The sequence below is a fragment of the Chiroxiphia lanceolata genome, chromosome Z (assembly GCF_009829145.1).
Source record: "Chiroxiphia lanceolata isolate bChiLan1 chromosome Z, bChiLan1.pri, whole genome shotgun sequence".
Taxonomy (NCBI): Eukaryota; Metazoa; Chordata; class Aves; order Passeriformes; family Pipridae; genus Chiroxiphia; species Chiroxiphia lanceolata.
In genome coordinates this window covers 19439501-19466392 of record NC_045671.1, presented here as the reverse complement: position 1 = coordinate 19466392, position 26892 = coordinate 19439501, and the positions used below count along the sequence as shown (strand labels likewise).

Genomic DNA, 26892 nt, shown 5'->3' with positions numbered 1-26892 from the left:
CTGTGAACTGTATTTTATCTTAGCTTTACAGTACTTATACAGTACTATAAAGTGCTAGCTCCCATGGGGAGCGAGTACACCAGGTCTTTTGCTTGTTTAGGCGGAAACAGAGGCTGAATTTTTGAGACAGGGAAAAAGTCTCACAGCTGTTTCACAGACTAACAGAGAGCTGCCCCACTGAAGTCCTCAAGATATCTTATGAATTTTTTAAAAATCATAATCTACTCGAGCAGCATAACGCAACAGCAGTAGCCACACAGAAACAGTGTCTGCAGGGAGAGTATAGGAGACGTTTTCCCTTTGAAGATGAAACATGGATGAACAAGACATCAGTAATGAATCAGTTGCTAATTCCTGTGAGCAATTTCCTTCCTATATAGTGCCTTTATCCTGGCTATTTTCAGTCTGCATTTGGTAGGACTTCACATAGTTTCACATGCATCAGCCACGGCCAACTCAGCTTCCTGGTTGGCAGGCAGGACTCAGGATGCAGGCACAGGGGCCACTAAGCCCTGTGTTCCCTGGCCTCTAGCAAGCTGCAGTCATCACCTGAAAGTCTGTTCATCCTGTCTGCTTACAGATTAGCACTGATACCCCCTCTGAAGCCAGGAGTTCCAGGGCATGGCACAGGAGTAGTGCACCTGCATAACAATCTTTTTGAAAGTTACCTCAAATAAAATCCACAAGAGAACAATCCATCCATAGAGAGGCAGTCAGAGGACTTCTCACTCTATTCGTTTGGAATATTTCTATGTGCAGTGCTCACATCATGCCCCTGGTCACACCGTCCCTTCTTTTTCAAGGGACATCTTGGTCACTACCTGTGCAAGTGGTTTGCTCAAGTCATGGAAATTTCAGACTGAAGCTGTGACATGTCCTCAGTACTAACCTCAACCATCAGTGCCAGAGAACAGAAGCGGGTGGCTTGGTCAAGGAGTTGTGGCAAAGCAGGGGAAGAGGAACACCTGGGGCAGGGGTATCCTTCAGCCTGGTCTCTGGCTGCCCAAAAGATCCATCAGTCACATTGGTACACTGGGAGAGCATCACAAGTGGAGTCCTGCAGCTGCTGTCCCACTTTTGTCCCCAGCACCCCTAAGGGCAAGCAAAGGGACATTGCTCATGTACACAGAGAGCATGGGCTGGAGAGCATATCTGACTGCTATCTCCTGCCCTTCTTTAGGATTTCAAAAAGATCAACTGCTGCAGCATGAAGCAGTGGGCTTTCACATGAAGTCTGGTAAAGTCTGACATGTTTTGCAGAAGCCGTTTCTTCCTGACAGTGATTTATGCTCTTGCTGCATCACCTTGTTTTAGGCTTCTTAGAGTGCAGCCTGAGCCTGCAACACCTGCTGCAAAGGCAGCAGAGCCCACACAGGTTTTCCTGTTCAGAGATGTGTGTTTGTGGCAGGGTAGGTGGTCCTGGTCCTCCCCAGTTGCCATGTTTCATCTTCTTGGGGTATCACACAGGCACAGCAGGGGAGCTGTCACAGCACAAATCACACTGCTTCAAGGCAGATCCTAGTCTGGGTTCTTAACAAGCAGCATTTAAAGCAAGCATCTGGATTCCTATCTCTTGTTCATGGTACCAAATAAAAGAACAAACAAGGAAAATCTTGAAATCCATACTTGAAGAAAATGGCTGAAAACTATTTTAATTCTTTGATCCTACATAGGATTTATAGATATTTTGGAAGCCTTGATGTACTGGGTTGCCAATCTCTTTTTCTTCAGAGCTATGAAAGACCCAGAGATTGACATGATTTAAATGTTAAATATGAGAGAATGAAGATCTCATAGGGATTCTGAGGGTATTAAAGTCTTTTTAATACAGATACACAACTCACTGCACTTTTTTTTTTTATGTCTTTGATTCCCACTTACTTCTACAGTCTTTATACAACTTTTCCAAGGCAACGAAGGAAGAGGAGCAATTTTCCAGGTTCATCCCACCTGCAGCACTCCTTTTTGAAGGAATGGCACTCAGTGCTCTGACCAGGAAACTTGGGCTGGGCCAGGCCAGGCACAGGGTCAGCCAGGTGGATTTGACATCAAACATGATTTCTCCTCAACCCAGGTAAGAGCCATCCTCTTACCCAGATGGAGAGGCTCCTGCGTCTCACCTCCTCCCATCCGGAAATGGGACCCACCTTTCTGTATCCGGGGTGGGAACTGGCATCCTGTGAATTCAGCATCATGTGATGTCCAGGTCTGTGCAACTTGGCTGGGCTGAGGAGCACACCAGCACTTCATTGTCAGGGTTCCTCTGGGACTGACACTACATCCCTGGTGGGGTTTTGGTGGGGGAAGGTCCACTGCCCATGGGCAGACACTGTGAGTGACTCACTGCATTTTGGTAAGCCTTGTGAGCCGTTCCTCCTGTCTAGCTCAAGAAAATCAGCTTAAAATGGAGAACCTCTGTGGGATGTATCACCCTCTCCAGGGGACTTTCTAACTGCAGGGAGACTGACTGTAGGGTGCCACAGCACTGGAGATGCAGTGCAGAGAGAGCAATGTGCTCAGCCCTCAGCAGCATGCAGCATCTCACGAGCACTTGAGAGATGAGCATAATCACACTGGAGTCAATTATTACTGCTGCTGTTGGCATGCTCCTAAATTCACCATCTTCAGAGTGGAAAGAGTTTCAGCCAAGCACAGAGGAGGTAAAATTAAGAGCAGCAAATTCCTCATGAGGGGACTCTCCCAGTGACCCCTGTGGTCTGACAGCCCCTGAATGCAGTGATGGAGGAAGAATCCACCCAGCACCTGGGAACAGCAAACACCAGCAGGCAGAAGAGCAATCCTAGATGAATACGAGAGGTGAATCAGCCTGCAACAGCCCTGGCTGCTGCAGTCACAGAGTGTCTGCAGCCTGCTCAAGCCCATGGTGGGTGCCCATAGCAATGCCCCCTGCCAGCACCAAAACCCTCTCCTGCTGCCATAAATTCTTACCTCTCTCCATTTTGTTTTAAAAGCACAAAGATCTAAATTAATCAGATAGGCACAGGTTATGAATAACTCAAATATCCCTAATCATTAGTCATTTTTACTAAGCTCAATGATTGCTTGAGCACATGGTCAAGAAGAACTTCAGTCACCCAGTACTTATTTCATAACAAATTCTTCATTACCTGAAGTGTTGTGTGCAGCTTTGGAAGCCTCAGTATAAGATATAAATCTATAAGAGAGCATCCAAAGGAGGATCACAATGATGGTGAAGGGTCTGGAGGCAAAGTCGTATGAGAAGCAGCTGAGGTCACTTGGTCTGTTCAGCCTGGAGAAAAGGACACAGCTTCCTCATGAGGAGAAGCAGGGGCAGGCACTGATCTCTTCTCTTTGGTGACCAGTGATAGGACCGAATGGAATGGCATGAAGTTGAGTCAGGAGAGGTTTAGGTTGGATGTTAGGAAACAGTTCTTCACCCAGAGTGTGACTGTGCACTGGAACAGGCTCCCCAGGGGAATGGTCACAGCACCAAACCTGATAGAGTTCAAGAGGCTTTTGGACTACGCTCTCAGGCACATGGTGTGATTCTTGGGGTTGTCCTGTGCAGGGCCAGGAACTGGACTTTATGATCCTTGTGCATCACTTCCCACTCAGGATATTCTATGATTCTATGAAATTGAGTCAGGCCCCAGAATTCATTATTTGAATAATAAATCTTCCCATTTCCTCAACAGCATGGAGTCTCTCCTGCAGGAGACAGTCTTCCATGAACTTCTCCAACATGAGTCATCCACGAGCTGCTCCAATGTGGGTCATTTTTCCACAGAGTGAAGTCCTTCAGGCATAGGCTGCTCCAGCATGGGACCCTGACAGGACCGCAGGTCCTACCAGCAAACCTCCTCCAGTGTGGGCTCCTCTCTCCATGGGTCTGCAAGTCTCTGCCAGGTCCCTGCCCCAGCATGGGTTTCCCATGGGTTCACAGCTCTCTTTCAGGCATCCACCTGCTCCAGTGTGGGTCTACTCCATAGGCTGCAGGTGGAACTCTGCATCCCCATGGTCCTCCATGGACTGCAGGGGGACAGCTGCCTCACCATGGTCTGCACCACAGGCTGCAGGGGAATCCCAGCTCCGGCACCTGGAGCACCTCCTCCTCTTCCTTCTACACTGACTCTGATGTTCCTCTCACATATTCTCACTCTGCTCTTCTCTGGCTGCAATTACCTCTGCACAATATTTTCTTTTCTCGCAGAGGCATTGCTATCATTCCTGACTGGCTCAGCCTTGGCCAGCAGTGGGTCCATCCTGGAGCCATTAGTTCTTCTGGACATGGCGGAAGCTTTTGGCAGCTTCTCACAAACATCACCCTTGTTGCCCCTGGTCACCCACAACCCCCCTACCAAAACCTGGCAACACAAATCCATTACACAGGGATGCCTTTGAGCATTAACATGGGAAACGGTAGATAAACAAGAAGTAAACGTATCATACAAATTCCTCTGATCTTCTTGCAACCAGCTGCAGGGTGAGCAGACTTCCCAGAAAACACAAGACTGACTGGGAAAGAGGCAGAACTGTTAGTGGGATGTGGAGTGAGCTTTTCAGTTTGTCATTCAGAGAAGCTACTTTCTTTTGTATACTATAAATTAAAGAGGACTAAAAAACTCAGCCAATCAGGTCGGCACAGAAGCATCCTAGTGGCAGAATGACATAGCAGCAGGTCACCGGTTCTGTGGCCTCTCAGTGCCTGCCAGCCTCAACAGCCCACCCAACAGCTTTAGGTAAGTATGCAAAATGGACTGAGCTCTGCACTGGATTTTAAGCTTCCCTCCCGATATGTTGACTGCTTCCCTCTCCTCAGCTGCCTGCAGGGATGAGCACAGCACGGCTCAGGTGACATCAGCTCCAGCTACCAGCACAGCTGTATTTCAGAGCTGAAGCCACCGCTTTTGTGCTTGGCCTTGACACCATAGAAGCTCAGGTATCTCCACCTTCCCAGGTGTCAAGCTTGATGCTCTCCAGTTGGCATCTTGATTGCTTGAGCCTTCACTGACTGAGTTACTGGTGCTGGATCAGCTCTATCGAGCTAGAGCTTGTTTGCTGAACCCAGTAAGTTTTCATCACACCATTCTCTACTCTACTAGAAAGACTGCTGCTTAAGCCTATGGAAGACAAAGTTGTCAAGGTGATAACTCAGTCATTTAAGAAAGGAAAGAAAAAGGCACGTTGAGCACTCTCAGTGCTGTCCTGGGCCATGAGGACCAGACATCTTTGGCTGGCACAAGATCCCCTCCTGCCTGCAGCTGCCACACACAGAGCCATCTTAGAGATGGTTATATTGTCCCATTCAAAAAAACTGATCATTCCCTGTAAGCTAAATACAAGAGAAAGAGTGTTCATTTTCAGACTGAAGTATTGCTTTTTAGCTCTACTGTTCCTACTGCAAGAGTCATGCATAAGCATCACAATCCTTTTTTCCAGAAATACAGGCAAAGGTCTTAGAGTCATAGAATCATAGAATGGTTTAGGTTGGAAAAGACCTATAAGATCATTGAGTCCACTGTAAAACTAACACCACCAAGTGCACCAGTGCTACCAGTCCACAAAGCAGAACTCTGGCCTTCGGCTGTTTTACAAGATTTTGTGTCTTTCCTAAGTGATTTATCAAATTTTGTTCAACTCAAACTCCCCATTGCACTAAATTCCCCTTTGGTAAGATGCTACAGTCTCATCTGCACTACCCTGTACTTAGCAGAGACTTTTCACTCTACATGAGCATAGACCAATTTCCCTCAGTTTCCAGAAAAGCATCAGTGCACAGTAACTTGGCTATATTTAAAGGAGGCAAGTTCCTCTTTCGCTCTGAAACTATTGTTTTGCTCACACTGAGTCTGGGAAGTCCAGTAAGCTTATTTTTTCCTGGCAACCTGCTTTCTAGCCAAGTGCCCCAGTTTATCTGACCTCTGGTCAGTCTTATTTTCATTCAGGGAAGGCAGCACAAGATCAGCCAATGCAGCAACCCACCTCTCTCCATCATGGTCTGTGGTTTTCACAGCACTTGCCTGTGTCAGCTGCAAAGCATCCGGTGCTGCAGAGACGATGTGCGTGGAGGTGAGTGACAGACACCAGTCCCTCTTGATATACAGGAGCTGGACACATCTGAGGTGACTACCCACCTGGTAATGTTCCAATGTTTCCAGTTCCCAAGGGATTTATCTCAGGGGAATCTGAAGGTCTTTATCAGAGAAATAAGGCAGGTGTCTTGATATATGCTTAGGGACATCAGCCACTGTCTCTCCTCCTCATCCTCACACCTGCACATCTGTGCACCCTCACACTCTCTCCCACCACTGATGGAGACTTTGGGAGCCCATCAAACCAGCCCTGGTTTGATCAAACCAGCCCATCATCCCTCAGAGAGCTTGAAGGATGATAAAGTTTCACAGCAGTATTTAAGAGGTATGAGAGCCAGATAGAGGATTTTTGTCTCCTGTGCTGTGCTCTTCATACAGGAACTTGTACACAGTGGTGGGATGATGACGTCTCTATTTGCTGTTTGGTCAGTATGCAATACCACATGAAAATAATAAGAAAATACCAGGGGTTTGCCAGAGGTAGAAGAAAAACTGACCCAATAAGATTTTTCTTTTTTTTTAATCTTTTCTTCTGTTGTCTTTTCTATTCCAACTGGGAGACAACAGAAAAAAAATCAAGGTTTTTGATTCAGGGAAGAAGCGCAATGGAAAAGCAGCCTTAAGCAGCACACATTTGGGGCCAATAACAAATTCCTCACTGAATTAAATCTACAAATCCCTGAGCACTCAGAGCTGTACAACAGGATCCCCATCAGGATAGTGTCTCTTCAGCTGCCTGTGAGAGCCACTTCATGCCGTGAAGCATATGGAGAGTTGCTTACTCACTGTTTTATTTGAACGGCAAAACGTAGGCACTGTTGTCCTTTATAGTGACAGATAAATAACTTTTATCTGTCTAAACTGCACATAGCAGCAGTTAGCTCCACAGGTTTTTCTTTGCTTATCAGTACTGAAAGCATCAGCTTTCCTAAGGCAGTATTTTCCCATTTTTGTAGTGACTGATATTGTATTATTTCAGTGCTTCTAGGCTGGACCTGAGTCCCTGTGCTATCACAAGTATTATCACAGCAGGTACTGGGGTGGCTTTTTGCCCCCCTGGCCATGGCTCAGCACTGACTTGTCACTCTCTGCTGGTCCTCTCCCTGGGTGCTGTCCAGCTGGCACAGAACTCCAGCTGGGACCTAGCATGCCAGAGGGAACAGGACAGTAGAGGAGCTGCACTCCCCACCCAGATGGGGAATTTTGTGGTGACAGTCCCTCTCGACTTCCTCCACCATGCTGCTGCCAGCATCTCTCTGCCACTGCCTAACAGGCTGCAGTGCCTGGAGCAGCGTCAGGTCATGTTGCCTCGCAGAGACTCCCTGAACAGCATCCAGTTACAGGATTTGTGCTTAAAGGAAAGGAAGAAAGTGTTCACCATATCCAGCTTGCAGCTTGCAACAAATACTACTAATTAGCCCTCTCCTCTGAAGCTGCTGAGTGCTGACACTGCCCACCTGCATCTCCTAAGCCAGAGACAGGCAGAGATGTGGTTTAGCCTCAAATAGAGTTGCATGTTGACAGAACAACCTGAGCCCCATGCTCAGACTATTCCCCCAGGGCCCACAGAGATGCACCTCAGCAAACCCCGACAGGCCACATGCTCCCACCCACAGGGTGCACATCTGCACTCTCCCTTACACGTCACGGGCTCCAGGGCATTTCCCTTTGAACACACAACTGCTGCCCCTGCTTGCTCTGCTCCACTAGCAGAATTGCTTTGTATCAACTAAAGTGCTTGTGCTGGCCAGCTGTGCCACACATGCTTTTACTTACTCACAAGCAGAACGTCTGCAAGGTGACTGGCAACGGTATTTCCAAAGCTGCAGCTCCTACGTAGTCCCAGGGTCCCAACCTTTCTAGGCTGGGCCTGGGCGAGGAGCTGGCTGGTGCTGCACTGGCTGTGCTCACACTCCTCATTGCAGCGTGGCAGCTGGGACCAGGGCAGTGCTCTGAGCACTCCCAGCATTTGGAGCAGTAAGGCAGCCTGTTTCAGGATGGTGCTTCCCAGATTCTGGTTGACTTCTGTGTAATCACCAGACAAAGGTGGGTCACACACATTTAAAGAATTTCCCTGGTAGCCACAGAGTAGACTTCTCTGTGTAATAAATTGATTTATTCTCACTTAAACTGAAAATCCTTCATGGACACTTTAAGACTTAGCATTCCTCCTGTTTTTTCACTGCAGAGTGTAAATGTAGTTCATATCCAACATTTTCCAGACCTGCTTTTTTTTACCTCCTCTCTGTAAGGTTTACTTAAGACTTCTCTTGTAGTAAGTTTTGTTACAAGACTCATGACATTTGGAATTTAAAACTACTTTGTAGGAATGCTTTTTTAAGGATTAATAATTCATCCAGAAGAGTAAACAATTCTTGTATGTGCTAACTTTGATAAGAAAGTACTGCAAATGAAACACACTTCAAATTAGTACAAGAGAGTTTCAAGGTATTCATTTTAAAAACACACTCCACAAAACCCCTGGGCTGTCCATTTCAAGCTTGTGCTGAGGCTTCCTAGGGTTTTGGCTGCTGCATTTTAAATAATTCAAAACTCTGTTTGGGTTTATTTGGGGGTTGTGCTAGCTGGGGGTTTTTTTCCCCAAGTGCCATATTTTCCTATTTATATTCACAGTACATAGCTCTTTCAGCTTCACTGCATGTCTTCCACAGATTACAGCAAATAAAAGCCATAGCCATGACGGTTTAGGACTGAGGGAGTTTTCTGAAAAAGTACCTGTCACAACAGAAATCCTCAGCTTCAGCTTCAATGTGCTGCCTTCCCTCCAAGATTCAACCTTCTCTGAGTTGAAGTTTCTTTTCTCCTTGGACTTAACAAGGTATGGAAGGAGCATCTTCACTTCTGCTCATCACATTGGTGAAACCCCCTGCCCCTGCTAGAGACAGAGACCTCTGGAGCACACCACAGCAGCATCTCCCTGCCTTCACAGGGACACCTTCAGACAGCTTCAGATAGCTGGTGAATTTTTCTGCTAAGCAGAGATTGATCCACTTGGGCAATATCTAGGCTTCTTCACTGATAACGATCATTTGCAGAACGGCGGGTGAAATAGGCATTTTCCAGATATTGCTGCTTCTAAAAAAGTAGTGACAGCAAAGTCACTGCAGCAGGTTTTTATTCATTTTTCTATATTCTTCCCTAAAATCTGGAGAAAGACATGTTTGGTCCTTGGAAATTTTCATTTTATTAAGTTGGACACTAAAAACCACCTGTCTCCCTGCCTCCCACAAATGCCTCCTCACACCCACCATTTCAGGGCAGGTTTTTCTTCTCAGCAGAACCCTGTAATTAAATGTGAACTTAAAAGCACCAGATAAACATCACTGAAAAAGACACTTTTATCGTGGTGAAGGTAACTGATCATGAGCTTTTACAGACATGAGGTTCAGTTTGGGTAATCACATATACCAGGAGAGTTTTGCGAGACAGGCCACTGATGCTGCTTTTTGTTGTTTTCTCAAGGTGTCAGATCAACTGGGTGTATGATGGCACCTTTCACAGCAACAGGCAGCTGAAGACAATTGTGCTGACAGGAAACACTGTCTCATACAGCGTTTTCTGGCCCACGTTCCCTGGAGAAGCTTGTCTTAACACAGACAGGAATAACCAGTATGTCTTTCATTCCAATGACAAATCTGGACGGCTTAGATACCCTCATCTTGGGCAGCAACCACATCTCTTCACTGCAGTTTCCTCCCAGCTTTCCCACTCAAAACCTCAAATACCTTGACTTTCAAACAAACAACACAGGACCAATCACAGCAGAAGATGTGCATGTTCTGCAGAATATCAGCAATATAACTCTCATCTTTAAAGGCAATGACATTACATACATTGAACCTGGAGCCTTCCAGTCCCGTTTGGACTTCAGGGGTTGTGCTGACATCTCTGCAGTCCTGGCAGGGATACAGAACTCCACAGCCGAGACCCTTTGACTGGGAACATTTTGTGGTGTGGAAAAGGAGCCCTACATAAGCCCAGATGTTTTACAAGGCCTCTGTAATATTTCTGTCAAGGACCTCTATCAGCAGTTAGGCATTTCAGAAATCTAAGTGCTGACATATTTCAGTGCTTAACCAAGCTCCAAAAACTGGGCCTAACCCAAACCCACATCCATGCACTGCCCCCTGGCATCAGTGGCATGAACTTGCTAGCAGAGTTAGTTCTCAGCGCAAACTCCTTTAAGCACCTCTGCCACTGCATAATCAATTTAAGTTACCCCTCTGGACTGTACCTGCTCCAATATTGGTTTAATCACCTGGTACAAGCCAACTCTGAATGAAATTGAGGACCCTGAAGGAACAAGGTGCTCTGAACTCCAATCACTAGCTGGGAGTCCCCTGGCCACCATCTCACTCTCCTGTGGGATAAACACAGCAGAAATCATTGCAGTTGTCCTGGCTGTCTTCTCCTGTGGTACCATGTTCATTCAGGGTGCTTTGTATTTCCAGCAAAATTAGCAGCGAATATATGCTTATTATGGAGATACAGAAAAATATCTATAGCAATTGTATTATGTTGAAAGATATCTTACTGCTTTTGTGACCTTTTTTTTCTTAACTTTTGTAATACCCTTTGTATTATAACTTTTAGAAAAATAATGAAAAAATTAGAACTGAAAAAATAAACTATGACCTGAGCCTTGAATATAAATAACTTATAGAGAAATCTCTGTCCGACTCAAGGTTAGCCCTGGTGCACCAGCTAGTATGGCTAATGCATTTGTAAAGGCAAGATCCAAGGGCAAATCTTCTCTTTAAAAAAAAGAAAACTCTACCACCATCACTCTCAAAACCAAACAAACGAACAAAAACCACCAGAAAAGAACCAATTAAAAACCAAATCCCACCCTCTGTCAAATATCCTTGAAAAGCAATGTTGTTTAAGAGCTGGCAGTAGTGTACCCCACTCTGCTAAAAAGTAAAAAAACTACCTGTGAAAAACAGGCACAACTTCATAGACATGTAAGACATATTCCTGCAGGACTGTCAGAAACAACCTGTATCACTTCTACGATTTCTTTAAAATATTTTTTTAAAATATTTTTGATCCTTAGAAAATTCCTGACCATTGGACCTTGTCTGTGCATCTCCCACCCTGAGGCAGGCTATGCTCCTGTGCTATTTTCTAGACTCCACAATAAGCAGAGACTGGCAACCATTTCAACTTTAACCATAAAATTTGTAGATTTGGTCAAGATCTGTTGGCACTACGTTTGCTTGCACAGGGCAAAAACCCCCAATGCCAATAGCTATAAGACATTCCTGTGCCAGCATGCACAGGACTGTTCTTTCCAGCTGCAGCCCAGAAGAGAAAACTAGAGGCTGCAGAGGGGGCAGTGCAGTGGACATCATCATCCCACAGGTGCACCTCGTGGTAACAGCTACTTCATAGGGCTTCTGGCGGGCATCCCTGGAGTAAAATTAGAGTCTTTCTGCTTCAATGGGATATGCAACAGCTAGGCAGGAATAAAGCCTTGTTATTATTTACATAAAACCAAATCACCTTCTCTGCCATCACATCTGAATAAACCCAGTAGCAAGACAGAGTGTGTGCATCTGATCAAGGATCTAATGGAAGCTTGCCATGTCTGCTCGTCTGCCCTGTGTTACCATAAAGTGATTTATGTCACTAGTGCTTTAATAACTGCCTAATACAGATGTATAGCCACAAACTTCTTGGGGGGGGGGGGGGTAATGACCCTTCTGTCTCCATTGCAGAGCATGCACCACATGGAGTCTTGCCCTGTCCCAGCATGGCTCCCTGCTGTGTTACACCAGGAGATGCAGTTGCTCTCTCTCAGCACTTTCCATGCCAGACTCCACATTCAGCTTCAGCTCCAGCCCAAAGGCATTTCCTCAACACTGTCCTCTGTAACATGCTGACTAGCTAAAGTTTCTAAGATTCCTGCTGGATTAGAAAGTTTTTGCTCATTTCTGATGATACTGCTGACAAGAGTCTCAGCTTGGTCTTCTCTGGTAAGAACTACCTCTCATGAAAAGCCCCTTTTACTGTCTATTAGCAGATCAGATGCATACAATGTGTACTCTTGCAGCTTTCAGATGCCTTCACATCACTGCCACTGCCTTACCCTGTAGCTTCTCCTCCTCCCCTTTGTAGCGACATGTGCCTCCTTTTTCAGTTGCCTACAAACACCCCCAAATTTGGGGTACCAAAGCGTTGCCTCTCCTCACAGCTCTCTGTATTGCTGGTTCATATTCCCTGTTCTTGTGGCCACTGACCCTCCCTGCACTGAAGCCCCCTCCTGACCCCATCAGCAGGCACTGCACTCCAGCTGCCCAACACCAAAGCCACATGAGCTGCCTCCCCCAGGCAAGCCCTTCTGTTCACAAGGGCTGTTCAAGGGAGAGAACTGTTCCTGAGCACATCATGGTGCCCAAGGGGAGCACACCCTAACTTGTCCTTGGGAGCAAGGCAGGGATATTTCTGAACTGAGCCCAGGGTTCAAGGTGTATTTTCCCCTCCCTCTGCAAATCCAACTGCTTAACTGGGCAATCTCTGCTATCTAATAATCCAGCATGATTGCCAGTGTGTGTACCATCCAAGAAAGACCTGCTTCTTCCATTGTTTCCCTCTCAAAAGTCATGGATTCAGGGAAGTGTTAGACAAATAGTGATGTTAAAAAGGGAGCGTAACACTCCATGGGCATAAAAAAATTCCCGCAAGTATCAGGTAGCAACTGTGTGAGATTCACAAATATTAGTGACTGGAGAGGGAAACTGCATGTTGGGCTGAAAGGTATTCTGAAATGCCTTTTTGTTTGAAGAGACCACCACAGGATTTAACCACCACCAGTTTCTGAAACGCCTCCTAATGCAGTGTAAACTCATGTGTAGACTTCACTTGGTGAAAACTCAAAGACGGTTGAGACGGCGAAATGTGTTCTTGTGCAGTATCTGTTTGCACAGAGAGTACTAAGACTTCCCTGAAATCCGCCCCCTTCTCTCTGCCCAACTTGTTTTAGATTACTGTATGTTATTTTGTATTACTGTATGTTGTATTTTTGTCTTTACAGTGTCATCTCTCCTCTATTTGCCTGCAAAAATGCCATTCATAAGACATTGTGCAAACAACAATGCGGAACAGCACATGCTATGTGTTTCAGGATGCACAAGTCCTAAATACAGGGATTGATTATTCTGAAGGAAAAATTATCTATGGATATAATACAATAAAATGTCTAGATTATATATTAAGACTTTTAAGTCCAAAGATTTAGTCTTCTGGGATTACTTAATAAGGATATAAATGGAAAGAGACAACAGATTTTTTTTTTTCCTTAAAGAACTGCTTACCAAATCAAGCTCTGATGTGATGCACTCTTTGGTTTCAAGTCAGGCTTTTTATCTCTTATTTTTTCAAACACAGCTATGGAGCCTGCACAGAGAGAACAAGGGAATTGCTCGAAGTGAATAGCGCTTAACAAGACTTTACTTACCACCATGCTGGCTCCTGGGCTACAGATGTCTCTGAAGTCATGGTACAACTCAACACCGCAACATGGAATTTGTCAGTATTTACACAAAGAAGGAACTCGAGCATGTATTCATTAGGAAGTCACATTTCAGAGACTGGTAAGCTCTTACCTTTATTTCAATAGGACAAACCAAAACTCAGAGCCAAGTTCTTCCTTCCCTAACTGTGCTTAAACAAGGTGCTCTCAGTAAGATGCAAGTCAATTTTTGAAAGAGGATTTTACTCTGAACAGGATGTTCGAATGGGCCAATTTCTACATATGTTGACTTAAAAAACACACCCTGATGTTAATAGTACATCTTTTAAGAACTTTCTCTCATTCACTAGTCTTGTCTGTAGCTGGAAAAAGAGCAGTCAAGATCCCTTCCCAAACACTCTACACCATACCTCCCTCATCTGACAAAACTGATAGAAATTCTTCTCTCCCAGTAGAAGACAACATTCTTCTCCACCAAATCCCTTGGACATCCTCTTCCTCCTGTACATAATTCATACCTGCATTTGGTAGGGCTTGCCATGTACCAGAACACAACAACTGCATTGTTACTGTTTGCTTACTCTGCAGTCTTCTCCACTCTTCCTGATGCTCCCAACTTTTTGCAGTTTGAACCATAGTTTTAGCGTCACTTCCTGCCCATGGCAGGGCATTTAGAACTAGATGATCTTGATGATCTTTAACATCCCTTCCAGCCCAAACCATTCTGTGATTTCTACCCTCAGTTCATTCAAATGCATCCTTGGTAGATATCTGGGAGATTGAGCTGGTCAGTTCTCATCAACTACTACACTATACAGTCAGTGGAAAGAAAAACTGTTGCTAACCCAAGGCATGAAGAGGGACATGCATCCATCCATGCTCCAATATCTTCCTGTCCTGTGATCTATTCTTTCTTAGCTACCACCTGAGTTTTGATCCAAATCCAAGCTAGACATCCCTGCTAAGCCTTACAGACTGTGTAAGACTACAATAAGCCTAAGGGGGCTTAGCAAACTGGGAGTTCAGTGCTGAGGAAGGGAGCTCACGTTTCCCTGGCAGACCATGAAAGCGTTCCCATCTCCAATAAGGTGCCGTCTTTTCTTACCACAGTCAAAGTGAGGATGACAGGCTGTGCCACATACAATACTGATAACCTGCCTCTCCTGACTTCTTCATTAATGCAAACTCCATATACCACCCCTTTCCTCTGGCCCTGAACACTATGGAGGCTCACAGAGCATGCAGGGTTCTGTGCCTCCCCAGGCAGAGGTGATGGCTGTTGTGTACAGCCAGGGAGGCCTGAAACTTAGCCAACCCTCAACTCTTGTAATTTCCTTTCCCTCAGCTGCTGGATCCTGCTCTTCCTTCCTCAACCCATCACCCATCAGTGCAGCAGTTTTGCAAGACTATCTGCCAGTGGCCTGGAGCAAATTGGAAAAGTGGGAGTGATCTGCAGCTTCCCCTCACCTATTTGTTTCAAACAGGGAGTGAAGCTGCAAAAGTGATGCTGTAACACTGCTGCACTTAGTTTTGTACAGAAGAAAAATACAGAGAAAACAACGTAATAATAAAACGTGAACACAAATTCCCACATGCTGGGCAGCTACGCAGAGTTACCAGCAGCAGAACAGTAAAGAGATGTGTATTTTAATTAATACTGCTCCTATAGTAATGACAACGTATGTTCTGGAGGAAGGATTTATATGTCACATTACAACCTACTGCCCTTGTTAGCTACTAAAGATCTGTTGTCCATCATCATACCATACCTACCAATCCAAAGGCCAAGCAGTGGTTCTAGCCTGAGACCAAACACTCAGCAATGCAGACCTCTGTTCCCAGACCAAACTGCATTTCCTCGTGCAATACCCTCTGCCAGCATGTACCTTAAGGGGTGCACTGAGTTGGCCCCAAAGGAAAAAAAAACTGCCTGCCTCTGAGTAGAGCAGAGATGTGCCTTAAATTACAGCAGTGAGAGCAGTTCAAGGAAAAATGCTAACACAACAGTGTTTCATGCTGAATTTTTATTTCAATGTTATGCAACTGCATAAGTATAAATAATTGTGTTCAATATATAACAATTATGACATCCATAAAGAGTTTCTTAGAGAAAATAAGACTGCAAACACTTTATTGCACAGACCCTAACAATTTTTTCTTTTTTTTTTTTTTTCTTTTCTTTTTTTTTTTGGTAAGCTGAGAACTCTACTGCAGGAAGTCTACAAAAGAACACATCAGATCTACAATCACACTAAGACTGACCAAGAAGAACACAGGCAGGAGGATCTCTTAACAGCTCACTGGTAAAGTAAACATCAACAAACAGGTACTACATAAACACAAGCTTATGCACTGTTACACTTCCAAAATGCAAAGAACTTATTTGTCAGAAGTGATAATGAACTATACAAAATATACATAAAGGTATACTGTAAACAAAAGCTAGATGTGCTTTAAAGGAAACAAGAGGATTGTTAAAAAATGCAGAGACTGTAAACTAGGAAATACCTTCCAGACAGAAATGTTATTTTGAAGTGCATTAGCATTCATTTGCAGTAACTGCCAAAGCACAGATGAACTGTAAATGTTGAGACCATTTTCTTTTTAAACTTCTCAAAAATTATTATCCATTGCTCACCAGCTCCTCTGTGAATGCATGAAAGGCAGTATGAATGTTCTAGTGCCACATGAAAGATCAGAAGTTGTTTGTGATATTGGCTTTTCCTGACAGTTTTGCTGTAAGCCAACTCAATAAAGTTTTCAGCAGAGGGAAATGAATTCTGCACACTATTGTCACACAAGTCTCCAAGTCAAGATTACACTGTGCTTTTACGAACAATTTTCTAGCTTTTGAGACGGAAAGACAAACCGTAAGCATTGGTGTAAAAGTAGGGGCCTAACTCTACTGTGGTTACAGAAAACAGAAATAAGCAAAACAACCATTCTATTGATCCCCAATTATTAAAACCCATGCTACTGCAAGGGCATTTTGTAGTGCTTCTGTACATGTTTCAAACTTTACCTTTCATCTCTCGAAACAAACCAAATACCTCCACACTAACAAAGTCTACATGTTCCACAGTATACAAAATTTAAATAAGGCTTAGCAAAAGTAAAAAGACAGTAACATTCTAGCACCAAATAGCTCCAATGGGTTCCTGTTACAAAATGCTTCTTTTGAAATTACAGTATTTAACTTTTTTGCATACAAATAAAAAGATTATGTTATGAAATGTATGGAGCTACTTAATGCATTTAGAAATGAATCTGAAACCCAGAGTTACTTGCTAAAAACAGCAAGTTAAGTCTACAACATAAGGCCCCAGCTATGTATTAAAATGTATCAGATACGCTAAATTTTTTTGAAGATATGATACTGAAACTACTGAAACTGCTTTTTTTCCTTTTTACCTTGTCATAAAATAGAAAAGAGCTATAGCATTATGACACTAACTATGCAGACCTATATGCCATAATATATATTCTCTAAATGTATTAAAAACAGGGATGAACATACTAGTACTACCAGTCATGTGCTTATACTTGTGCCTCACACTGTAAGGGCCTGAATTTAAAAAAGCTCAAGGAACTTGAGAGGATTGCAGCAAAAACTGAGCACGTGGCATGTGCTTCAGAGAGTTAGAGCCTTGTCTGAGGTGAAGGTCACAGAACACACTCCCAATAGACAAGAACCACCATTTCACCACAGAACACAACTCTTGCTGGGATGCCCTGATAATTAAGTGGTCTTCCCATAGCTTTAAGGACACCTACTCTAATCAGGCTTTGTGCAGTAGGGAGATGCAGTTATGTCTTGTGTTAGATCTGGTGAAGCAGTCAGCCAGGTACAGTACTATCAAAATCAAATTATTAAAAATACATGTAAAAACTCACAATAGGTCACCATATTTATTCTGTACTAGTATTTTTTTTAACTTCTATCTAGGATTTTTAGTAAGTAAAAATGTGGCCTGGTTTTCTTTTTCTCCAGTCAGACCAATACTTGAGCATGTCCATGCCAGGTCTGAGTTTTAATAATTTGTTTTCATATTTCAGTATGGCAAATAAGTGGCTAAGCAACTATCTCAAAAAGGGAAAGAGGAAACAACGCAACCAGCAGCGAAGTATATATGCTACATTCAACCCCCAAACACATCGCTAAGTATTTACAGAGGAAATATTTTCTTCAACAGCTCTTGGCTGTAAAGGTATTTTTGTACAAATACTATATGGTAACAGTTTTACCGGTTTCAATTGGAAAGGCATTTTGAAAAAAGTCCTCTCTTTACATATCCCCTTGTATTGTTTCTTCAATGACAACTTTGCAGCACAAACACACGACACAGTGCTGGTTTAAAGGCAGTACGACATATTGAAATTGTTTCAGCTAGTGTTGAATTCACACTTGCTGGGTCTTACAGTTAACAGGATTTTTTGTGAGCGTTGCTCCGCAAAGCTTCCTTTCCTCGACGCTGCCGAGCTGAGTCTTTGTCGTCTGAAAGTGCACTAGGGCGGTCAGGTGTGGCTGCTGACCTGGATAAATCTTTACCTACATTCTGTTTTCTTGAAGCAGACTGCTGAGCCAGAATGGTGTCTTTTCCTTTTACATCCACAGTGTTAACAAAAAGAGGCTTTTCTTGACTTCCAGGTTTCCCCACAAGGTTTGAAGTAGGGCGGTGGGCTTCTGCTACAACAGTGGCACTGTGCAAGGCCATCAATGAAACACTTTTAGCCATTTCTGCCTTACTGCTCCCTGTGGAAGAGGTGCTTTTCTTATTTAGTTCCTTGCAAGTTGCAGGAAGCTCAGGTGAGCCTGCTTTAACCTTTGCTGAAATTGCATCACTCTTGGCTGAAGACAAAACAGATACTTCTTGCCTACACTCAGAGAAATTGGATGAACAAGTCAGCGGCTTTCCTGGTATTGTAGACACACGATAAGAACTCTGCCCGCTGGCAGCAGACAAATGTTTTATTGCAGTCTGCTTGTTTGCATCCTCTGGCTGTTTCTGATTAACTTGTCCCTTCCCTTTTATATCTTGAGAGCTTTTGCTACTTGTGGTCACTTTTTCTGCTCCTTTCCCTCTGGCATCACAGTTTGAAAGACAAAGGGTGGGCTCTACTTTCCCACTGTCAAGCTGAACGTAAAGTGCGTCAGTGCATATTTTTCCTTCGGGTCTTTTGTCTGCAGAGATCATTTCATTACTGGGATTTCTGTCTGCCTCTTTGTTCCACAAGAGACAGTCTTTCACAGTGGAAAATTTTGGAGATGTGGTTTGTTTTTCACTGAAGTGAAGTTGTTTTTGATCAGCAGATTCCCCCAAGCCTGCTGGTTCTTGCCTTTGCTTAGAACTCTCTAGGCCTGCTGGTAACGGGCCCACAGCAGAGGATTTGGGTTTGGTGTCAGGGGTGGTGCTGCTCATTTGGAGGGTGGTGACTGAACCATGACCCAAACTCACAGGCCTTTCAGTCTCCACATTTTCACTGGTCATTCTTCTTGAAGAGCCTGGAACAGAAGGAAGGTGATCTAGCACATTTTTACTGGCATGTTTCCCATCCTTCCGGGAGCTGGCAGACAACTGAGTAACAGTTTCTTTTTCTTTTATGGTTGGAATGCATGGTTTTTGTGACAATGTCTGTTTATCCAAGGACTTAGACTTAGAGGAACTTGTATCAGAGGCTAGCCTGTGTTTATTAGTGCTGCTTTCCACACAGGTGGCAGCAGGTTTCACGTGTTCTTGAACACCTACATGAACTTCTACAGTGCAGTGTCTGCTTATTGTGTCTTTCACAGTAGGTGAGCCTGAAGTGTTAAGTTGCTGCCGAAGAACTTGGCTGGACTGTTCTCTCTCAGCAGTTTGAAGCCTGGTATCAGCGAGTGGTTTATGATCTTTCTTTCCTAAATCTTTGGCATTGTCCTTCTGCACAGAGGAAACTGGTGCAGACTTCTCAGTTTTATTATCGCAATCTCTTGAGGGCTGCACAGGCCATTTGGATACAAGAGCTTCACTCTTTGACTCTGAGGTAATCTTCTTGCATTCAACTTTCTGCTTGATTATGTCCCTTTCCACAAAACTTTTAACAACACTGCTGTCATCTTTTCCTAGCTGTTTCAGTGATTCTCTGCCATCCTTAGGTTGTGCCTTGGGGGCAGCTGACTGCATTCTTCCTTGCATCTGAGGTGGAACGGCAAATTCAGCACAACTTTTTTCATTGCTTTTGGAGTAGCTTGTTATGAGGACATCTGAGGTAGATACCTTCACAGATGATTCCCTGATCACTTCCACCTTTGCAGGGATAGGCTCACAACCTCTCCGGGCTACGGGCTGTTTGGTAGGCAAGTCCTTTTGTATTTGTTTCTCTTTTACTACAGCTTTTTCAGGAGTGCTTTGGACAGCAGAAAGTTTGGAGTACGTTTGAGTAGTTTTAACACTCTCACTTTGAGTAACACAAGACTTTGCCTCCATTGAATTGTCCTTCTGTTTTGAAGGGGAGGTATCTTTCTTTTGAACAGCTTCAATAACAGAAATACTGCCTTTAGTAGCTGGACTAGAAACCTTTTTCTCTGTCACTGCTTCTGCAGCCACAGGGATGACTGGTGGATTTGGAGAACCCTTGCCTGTGTGCAGAACCTGAGGCTCTGCTATGTTGACTTTGCCAGATTTTGAGTAGCTTAACAACTGCTCTTTCTGACAGACCATTTCTGCCTTCCCACCACTCCCTTGTGGCACGAGGGGTTTAGAAGATTCCCCGTCACTGCTGGTGCTCTGTCCTTCTGGCAGCACACACAAAGGCAGTTCAGTCTTTGAAGCCTGTGGCCCAGAAAGCAACGCAATGTCTAGCGTGCCTTCTATTGGCTTCAGACAGGAAACAGACCTCCCATCAAGTTTATATTCTGATGGACTTTTTCTGACAGGAGCATCAGTGGAAATAAGGGCTGATTTTTCCACACTCACGTCTGCTCGGGCACTCAAGGTCTTGAGAGGAACAAAAGAAACTGAGTTAATCTGGGCAGCATGTGCACTGCCAATAAATGCTCTACTATCTGCAAATACAGTGGAGTCCTGCTGTATGTTCATGGGTCTGCCTGTAGTAAGTTGAAGGCATTCGTGAACATTAGATGTCAACTTGGGTTTTAGCACTGGACAGACACTGTCATCTTTTTCTTCAATGGACATTTTTTTTCTGAGATAATCAATATTTGCAAGTTTACCATCTAATCTTTCAAATTTGGCAAATTCTTTTGTTGGTACAATTTTATCTGTGTTTTCTCCCTTTCCACTTAGCATCCTGTCAGAGGACTGAGGTAACACATCCTGCAGTGCACATGGAGGAGAAATTCTTTTGAAGTCATAAGAAATATGACTGAGTTCATTAGGGGGAGGGCCATGACACAACATCTGTGCATCTAAAGCAACACCATCATTTGATATCAAGTTTGCATTCTTTTGAAGGGTGTCTTTGAGTATGGCACCAGCTGACTGGGTCTCCAAAGCAACAATTTTTGTTTCAAACTGATTTGATCTTTCTAATACCTTTTGGAATGTTTTTTTTTCTTTTTCTTCCAGTCTTAAGGTATTGGCACTTTCTGGTTCATGGCTGGGTTCATGTATAGCAGCATTTGCTTTTTCAGCAAAATCTTGTTTTTTCATTACTACCTTGACCTTCAGCTTCTCTCTGTCTAGCTCATCAATGGATTCTTGTCTACCTAGTTTTCGGGAGATGGGTCGTTTCAAGCAGCCCTGCTCTGCAGGCCTGACTCGTGTGAGTGATGGCACATCACATACATTCTCCTCCAAGCTCTGAAGAGTTACTTCCCTTTGAGATAATTCTTTATTCACTTCTTCCTGGGTCACTTCCAGACTGTGTTTTCGTGAACATAAGTGTTTCTTATCACTGCCGTAAGAGGGTGCAAGTTTCTCTTCAGACTGGACTCTCTTTAACAGTGGAGATCTTGGTGGCTCTGCACTCTTTGGCCTGACAATATGTCTTACAATAGTTGGAGGTGAGTGCATTTTGCTAGGAAAAGACTGAGCTATTTTTGTATTTCCAAGAGAATGTCCCAGCAATGGTGATGGAGATCGCTGAGGAGATGTTGGCTGGGGTGTCGGAGAAGGTGTTCGTGCAAGAGGAGAGAGGGGAATGCTGCCAGCTGATTTGCGTCTTCCTGATCTGTATCTTTGCCCTCCAAGCTTTGGACCCAAGCCATGAAGGGTGCTGGGTCTTATGTGTCCTGAACCAGCTGGAGAATTGGGAGCACTTGAACTAGGGGAGCTACTCTGGGAAGAATTAGTACCTACAAAAGAACAAAATCCCCAAACAAGCAAACATAAGAACAGGAAGACCTTTTCAATCTTCTAATTTCAATCTTCTGTCTAAATGTTCAATGAGAAACAGAAAAAAAGTCCTATTCCATCTCCTGCCACACTGTTACAAAATCTGCAGGGTTTTAAGTGGCTGGGCTCCAAACCCCGCATCATTCTAATTATGTTGCTATTTCTCCCTTTTCCCCTCTTCCATCATCCCCTTTCAGTTATCTCTTCCTTCTACTTAAATAGAACAGCTAATGCTTTCTGCCACTTCAAAGCAATGATCAAAGCTTTCCAGATTATTTACCTTTGCCAAGGGATTGTACGACAGCAGTCAACTTCTAGTACACACTTCAATCGTGATAGAAGTAAAATAGGAAAAAGGGGCAGGCTCCTAAGAGCCAGAAAAATGCATATTTCAGCACTCAGACAATCTTTTCAGCAATAATCTGCCTTCATGAGTTTCCATGCTAGTTCCATTATGCAGCAACTTCCCTCAGTTTCACCCTTTTATCAGTTAGCCTCTCCTAGGCAAGATTCCCCCATTTGCTGCAAAATGGGATTGTTTGTTTGTTATTCAGTTTACAGCCACTGGACTGAGATTTAAATGCTGGGACAAACTTTGAACAGACAATTCCTTTTATGTGCTTCTGTATCATAAAAACACCTTTGATTTTGCATCAGGAATGTTTTTCTTTCCCTATTCTAGACAGAAACCAGCTGTTCAATGATCATGCTTGCCAGAGCTGACTACTTTCAGCAGAGTGTATCTGATCTGATCACAGAAAGTACAGTACCCTTAAAGTCCTTTTCCTCTGCCCTCCACTCCTCCACACTCACCTGATGGAAAATCAGGAGTGGAACGGTAGCTTGGGGTAGGAGATCTAGGAGACAAGCTGTGGGTTGGAGACCCAGGCAAACTCTCCCCAGACGAAAGGGATCGGTTCAGGCAAGAAAAACTTCTGCTGGTATGAAGAAGAGGCGAGGGCTGCTTTGCCAGCTTTTTAAAGAGAGATCTTCTCCTTGTGTGAAAAAAGCACAGCATTAATTGTAAGTTAAGATGCACAGAAGATACTATTACTACAGGAAAAACTCTTGCAAGCTCTTGGTTCCCTCTCCTATTATGAAAATATTAAATCTACCTTTATATGAAAGCAAACCACACCGCGGAGTATGAAGTTCAGAAAACATTCTGATTTGCTAACAGGTGGGATAGATACTGTAACTAAATCTATTCACACTAAAATTTACTTACAGTTTTTCAGAAGAACAATTAGCTCCTTACGAGTATAAATTTTCATTTTCATAATTTAGAAACCCACCAAAACTGAAGGAATATCTATAAAGTATTTATTTACAAAGTACACCTAAACTTATCATCCAACTAAAAATGTTCAAAAACTTAGCACTACGAAGTTTAATTAAATAAGTACAAAAAGATGAACCAAATTAAGATGTAATTTCAGTTATTCACTTTCTCCTCCATGTCTATATATGTACCATGCAAAATTTTTAGAGGTTATTTTAGCAGATCTAGTTTAGGCAAAACAAGATTAGAAGGCCACAGAATCTCAGAGAAGAAGATAAACCTATGTTGAAGAAAAGACAGAAAACTGCATTAACTTCATATTTTAAATGTATTGTTATGTACCTGCATTCACTATGAAAGCAAAGGATTACTCACCTCTCTAAACTCTCCTTCTTCTTGGTCTTCTTACTGCGTCTGACCATTCGGCTCCTGTAGCTGTTTCGCCTGGCAGGTCCTGTCTTGATGGAAGTGTTTTCAAAAGGAGTTGTCATTACAGAGACTTTGTTACCACTCTGTCAAAATAAAGGAAGATGCTTTAAGTGTGAGGAATATGTCTAACACAAGACAACTTGGCCTTGAATTGAATCTACGCCACAAACGTGAATGCAAAAAGAACTCCAGCATCAGAGTAAGAGCTATTAGTGCAGGGAACCCTATGCAAACAATGCCGGGCACGTCAAATAAATGATGATTGGGAAGTTCTCAAATTTTGCCATATTTCCTAATCTCCTCCATTCCAGCTTCAGAACAAGGAGAAATTCCCATAATTTTAGCTGGACAGAAGGAGACCAAGGATTGACCAAGACCGTAATTTTCAAGACGAAAGCTTCTACAGAAACAACCCTACAAAGAACAGCCGTAACTGTGCAGTGGTCCATTCACTGGCCGTTCACGTCTCAGGATACCAACAGTTACAATGATGAAATAGAGGAGAAAAATAAAATCTTCATTGTCAATCCCAAACCATCCTTTTATCTTGTTCAAAAGAGATAACAAATATAATTAAGCTAAGCTTTTTAGCACTGATTGCTCAAATGGATTACTCAATAAATAAGATAGGTATTTTCTGCTGATTTTATGTTTCAATAATCGATACCTCCTGCTCAGCACTGCAAACCACTACAGTGAACTTCTTTTCAAAGAAATTTCAATAACCTAAATTAATTTATGATACAGCCCATTTGGATAAACAACGATCTCTTGTTTTGAGTTTAACTCTTGTAAGTAGTGAGTAGGATTGTTGTGTCTTTTTCTGTATCTCACACAGAAAACAACTGCATACCTAAGGGCCTGAATTCACAGAATTTTCTCCTACACTTTTTGCAAAACCTGGAAGTTCCTGCTAGTTTCCAAGAAAGAAAATAAAGACTTCAGGAAAAGTATATTTTGCGTCTTTCCTCAGCTCTTTATATTTCCCTATTCCTTCACTGCCTTCCAGTGCTTTTTCTGACTTCTTTTACAACTAGGTACTCCCTTTGACATGCATGTTACACCATCAATTGTTAATAATATAGGAAGTAAATATACAGCTGTCTAAAGTATTTCTGACCTACATTAGCCTATGCTGAAAAGCTACAGCATGAGCTGTATCTATAAGCTACAGAGAAAAGCTAAGACACTACTCAGTTAAGAAAAGTTCATTAAGAAAAGTTGAAGGGTTTTTTTTTTTTCAAGGGAAAAAAATATAATTTTCCAATACGATAGACCTCTCCACAAGAGAAAAATGTGACAGATTATTCATAAAAGTTCAGCTGCAGGATGAGAATTTTATTAATCAAAGAAGCTCTGTCAGATACATACATATATGTCTCATATATATGTCAGACATCTATATATATTGTCTCATATATATATATATATATATATGAGGCAACGAAATATTTCATATTCTTTATTTTTATTTTTTCTCACTGATTTTGCTTTAAAATGCAAAATGATAAGTATCATAATTATCAGAAGCCTGAATTACCTGATGAACATGTAGGCATTGAAGCAAGTCCTTGAAAACGTTAAGTTTTATGAAAGACAGACATCTCTTTGTGTCACTGCCTCGAATTTACTTCAGCTATTGCAGAATCAGTGCCAGGCTGTGGCAGAGAAATATTTTCATATATTTCATATATTCAGAGATATATTTTTATATATCATAGCAGGATATATGAAAATAATTGACCTTTCTCCAGATCTGTGGTAATAGCAGATTAGAGTTTGTACTTCCAACAACCATAAAATCTAGTAACTAATCTCAAGGAAACAAATGTAACTCCTCAATCATTGGTGAAAACAGCAATCACTTTGTATCCCAGTTGTCCAAGAGTTACCTTTAACAACAACTCAATAACTTCAGTATGAACAAGACCGTGCACCGGCTCTCCATTGATATGAGTAATCAGGTCTCCAGCTTTTAAACCTGCCTGGTAAGCCGCACCTCCTTCTTCCACATTCTGAAAAACCAAGACGAAGAGAATATACAGAAAATAAACTCCCTTTAACCTTTATACCTTCAAGAGCAGACTTTGTTTAATGAACTCTTTTCTATAAAACTAGTTGCAATGAAGAAACTTGCTAAGTTATATAAAAGAAGAAAAGAAGAAAAATATATCCACCATCAACTACTTACTCAAAATTTAGATGGGGATGGAATGGTTTCAAAGCTCACTGAAACACTGTTTGTTGCTACTGGTGTTAAGGAAGCTCTGTACAGCAGGGCAGTTTTCAGGCATGATAAGAAGGGGTGGAAAATTGCTTGGCATATAATGATTTACACAGTAATTGTAAACAAACAGATGTCACGGGTACCAAAAAAAAGTGAATAAACCATTACAGTTTTCTGTGGTTGTGTATTGTCAAAAAACCAAACTATTATCTTACCCAAACAATATGGTGCACAGTGTAGATATCGCTGTCACCCACGTAAACCCTGATGGCTCGGATGGTGAAGCCATACTTTTTCCCTGAACTGTGAATTACAATCGGTTGATGAGGACTTGCAGAAGCAATTGATGAATCACGGCTGGGAGATGAATCGCGGGACGATGACAGATCCGATGATAAGGAATGAGGAGACATAGGACTTCCCAAAGGAGAAACACCAAACATATCTGTAAGAAAAAATCTGCCTCTTAGAGTACATTCTGAGTACATACAAAGTTTGCTTAGTTTCATGACACTTTTGTGTCAAAATATGTCATTTTCTTTGTATAAACAACTTCTCCTCCTCCCCTGGTGTGCATATTAGTGAATGAGAAGTTTAACCAACAACCAGATATTAGAACTGAATTTTTTTCCCTGTAGTGTAAACTGTATTTTTTAATGCAAGGTTTACTTGCTACATGTAGACTGCTTTTTCCTTTTGGACAGGAAACAGACTCATTGCTAAGTTTGTAAGAACAATTCTCAGCCTTTTCCTAACAAATGTTAATGAAAAGAAAAGCAGAGTTTGGTAGCAAATGTTACTGTGAGTACACTCAAAACCATAAGTTAGCTGTTTTCTAGCTAGCTGTTTTCTTCATTTCAGCTACATACAGATACAGATAAAGACTACTGCAATTAAACCACAGTATGTACGTGGTACCTAGGACAGTAATTCAACTCTTGTACCAAGCCTCCATTTCTACATTCTGCTACATCATGTAAGACCACAAGAGTTTCTTGCAACAACAGTAGCAATTACAAGTTAATTTTATTTTATTGTTATAAATGCACTAT

The 26892-nt window shown here is 42.8% G+C and overlaps 2 protein-coding genes across 9 annotated transcripts in view; one reads left to right on the top strand and one right to left on the bottom strand.

The window, feature by feature from the left end:
• Positions 1 to 6039: 6039 nt before the first annotated feature.
• CD180 (CD180 molecule) lies at positions 6040 to 10555 on the top strand. Its single transcript, XM_032675636.1, is given in 6 exon segments — positions 6040 to 6051; positions 8747 to 8913; positions 9558 to 9632; positions 9634 to 10124; positions 10127 to 10313; positions 10315 to 10555. Coding segments are annotated over 6 exon segments (1173 nt in total).
• A 5028-nt stretch (positions 10556 to 15583) lies between these two features.
• MAST4 (microtubule associated serine/threonine kinase family member 4) overlaps positions 15584 to 26892 on the bottom strand; it is a 296868-nt gene continuing 285559 nt past the window's right edge. For all 8 annotated transcript variants that reach the window (XM_032675468.1, XM_032675476.1, XM_032675472.1 and 5 more), the window contains 5 exons: positions 26056 to 26285; positions 25506 to 25628; positions 23560 to 23696; positions 22716 to 22897; positions 15584 to 21862 (listed from right to left, as the gene is read on the bottom strand). In XM_032675468.1, coding sequence (XP_032531359.1) covers positions 17991 to 21862; positions 22716 to 22897; positions 23560 to 23696; positions 25506 to 25628; positions 26056 to 26285 — 4544 coding nt within the window. In that variant the 3' untranslated portion in view covers positions 15584 to 17990. The remainder of the gene's footprint in view (positions 21863 to 22715; positions 22898 to 23559; positions 23697 to 25505; positions 25629 to 26055; positions 26286 to 26892) is intronic.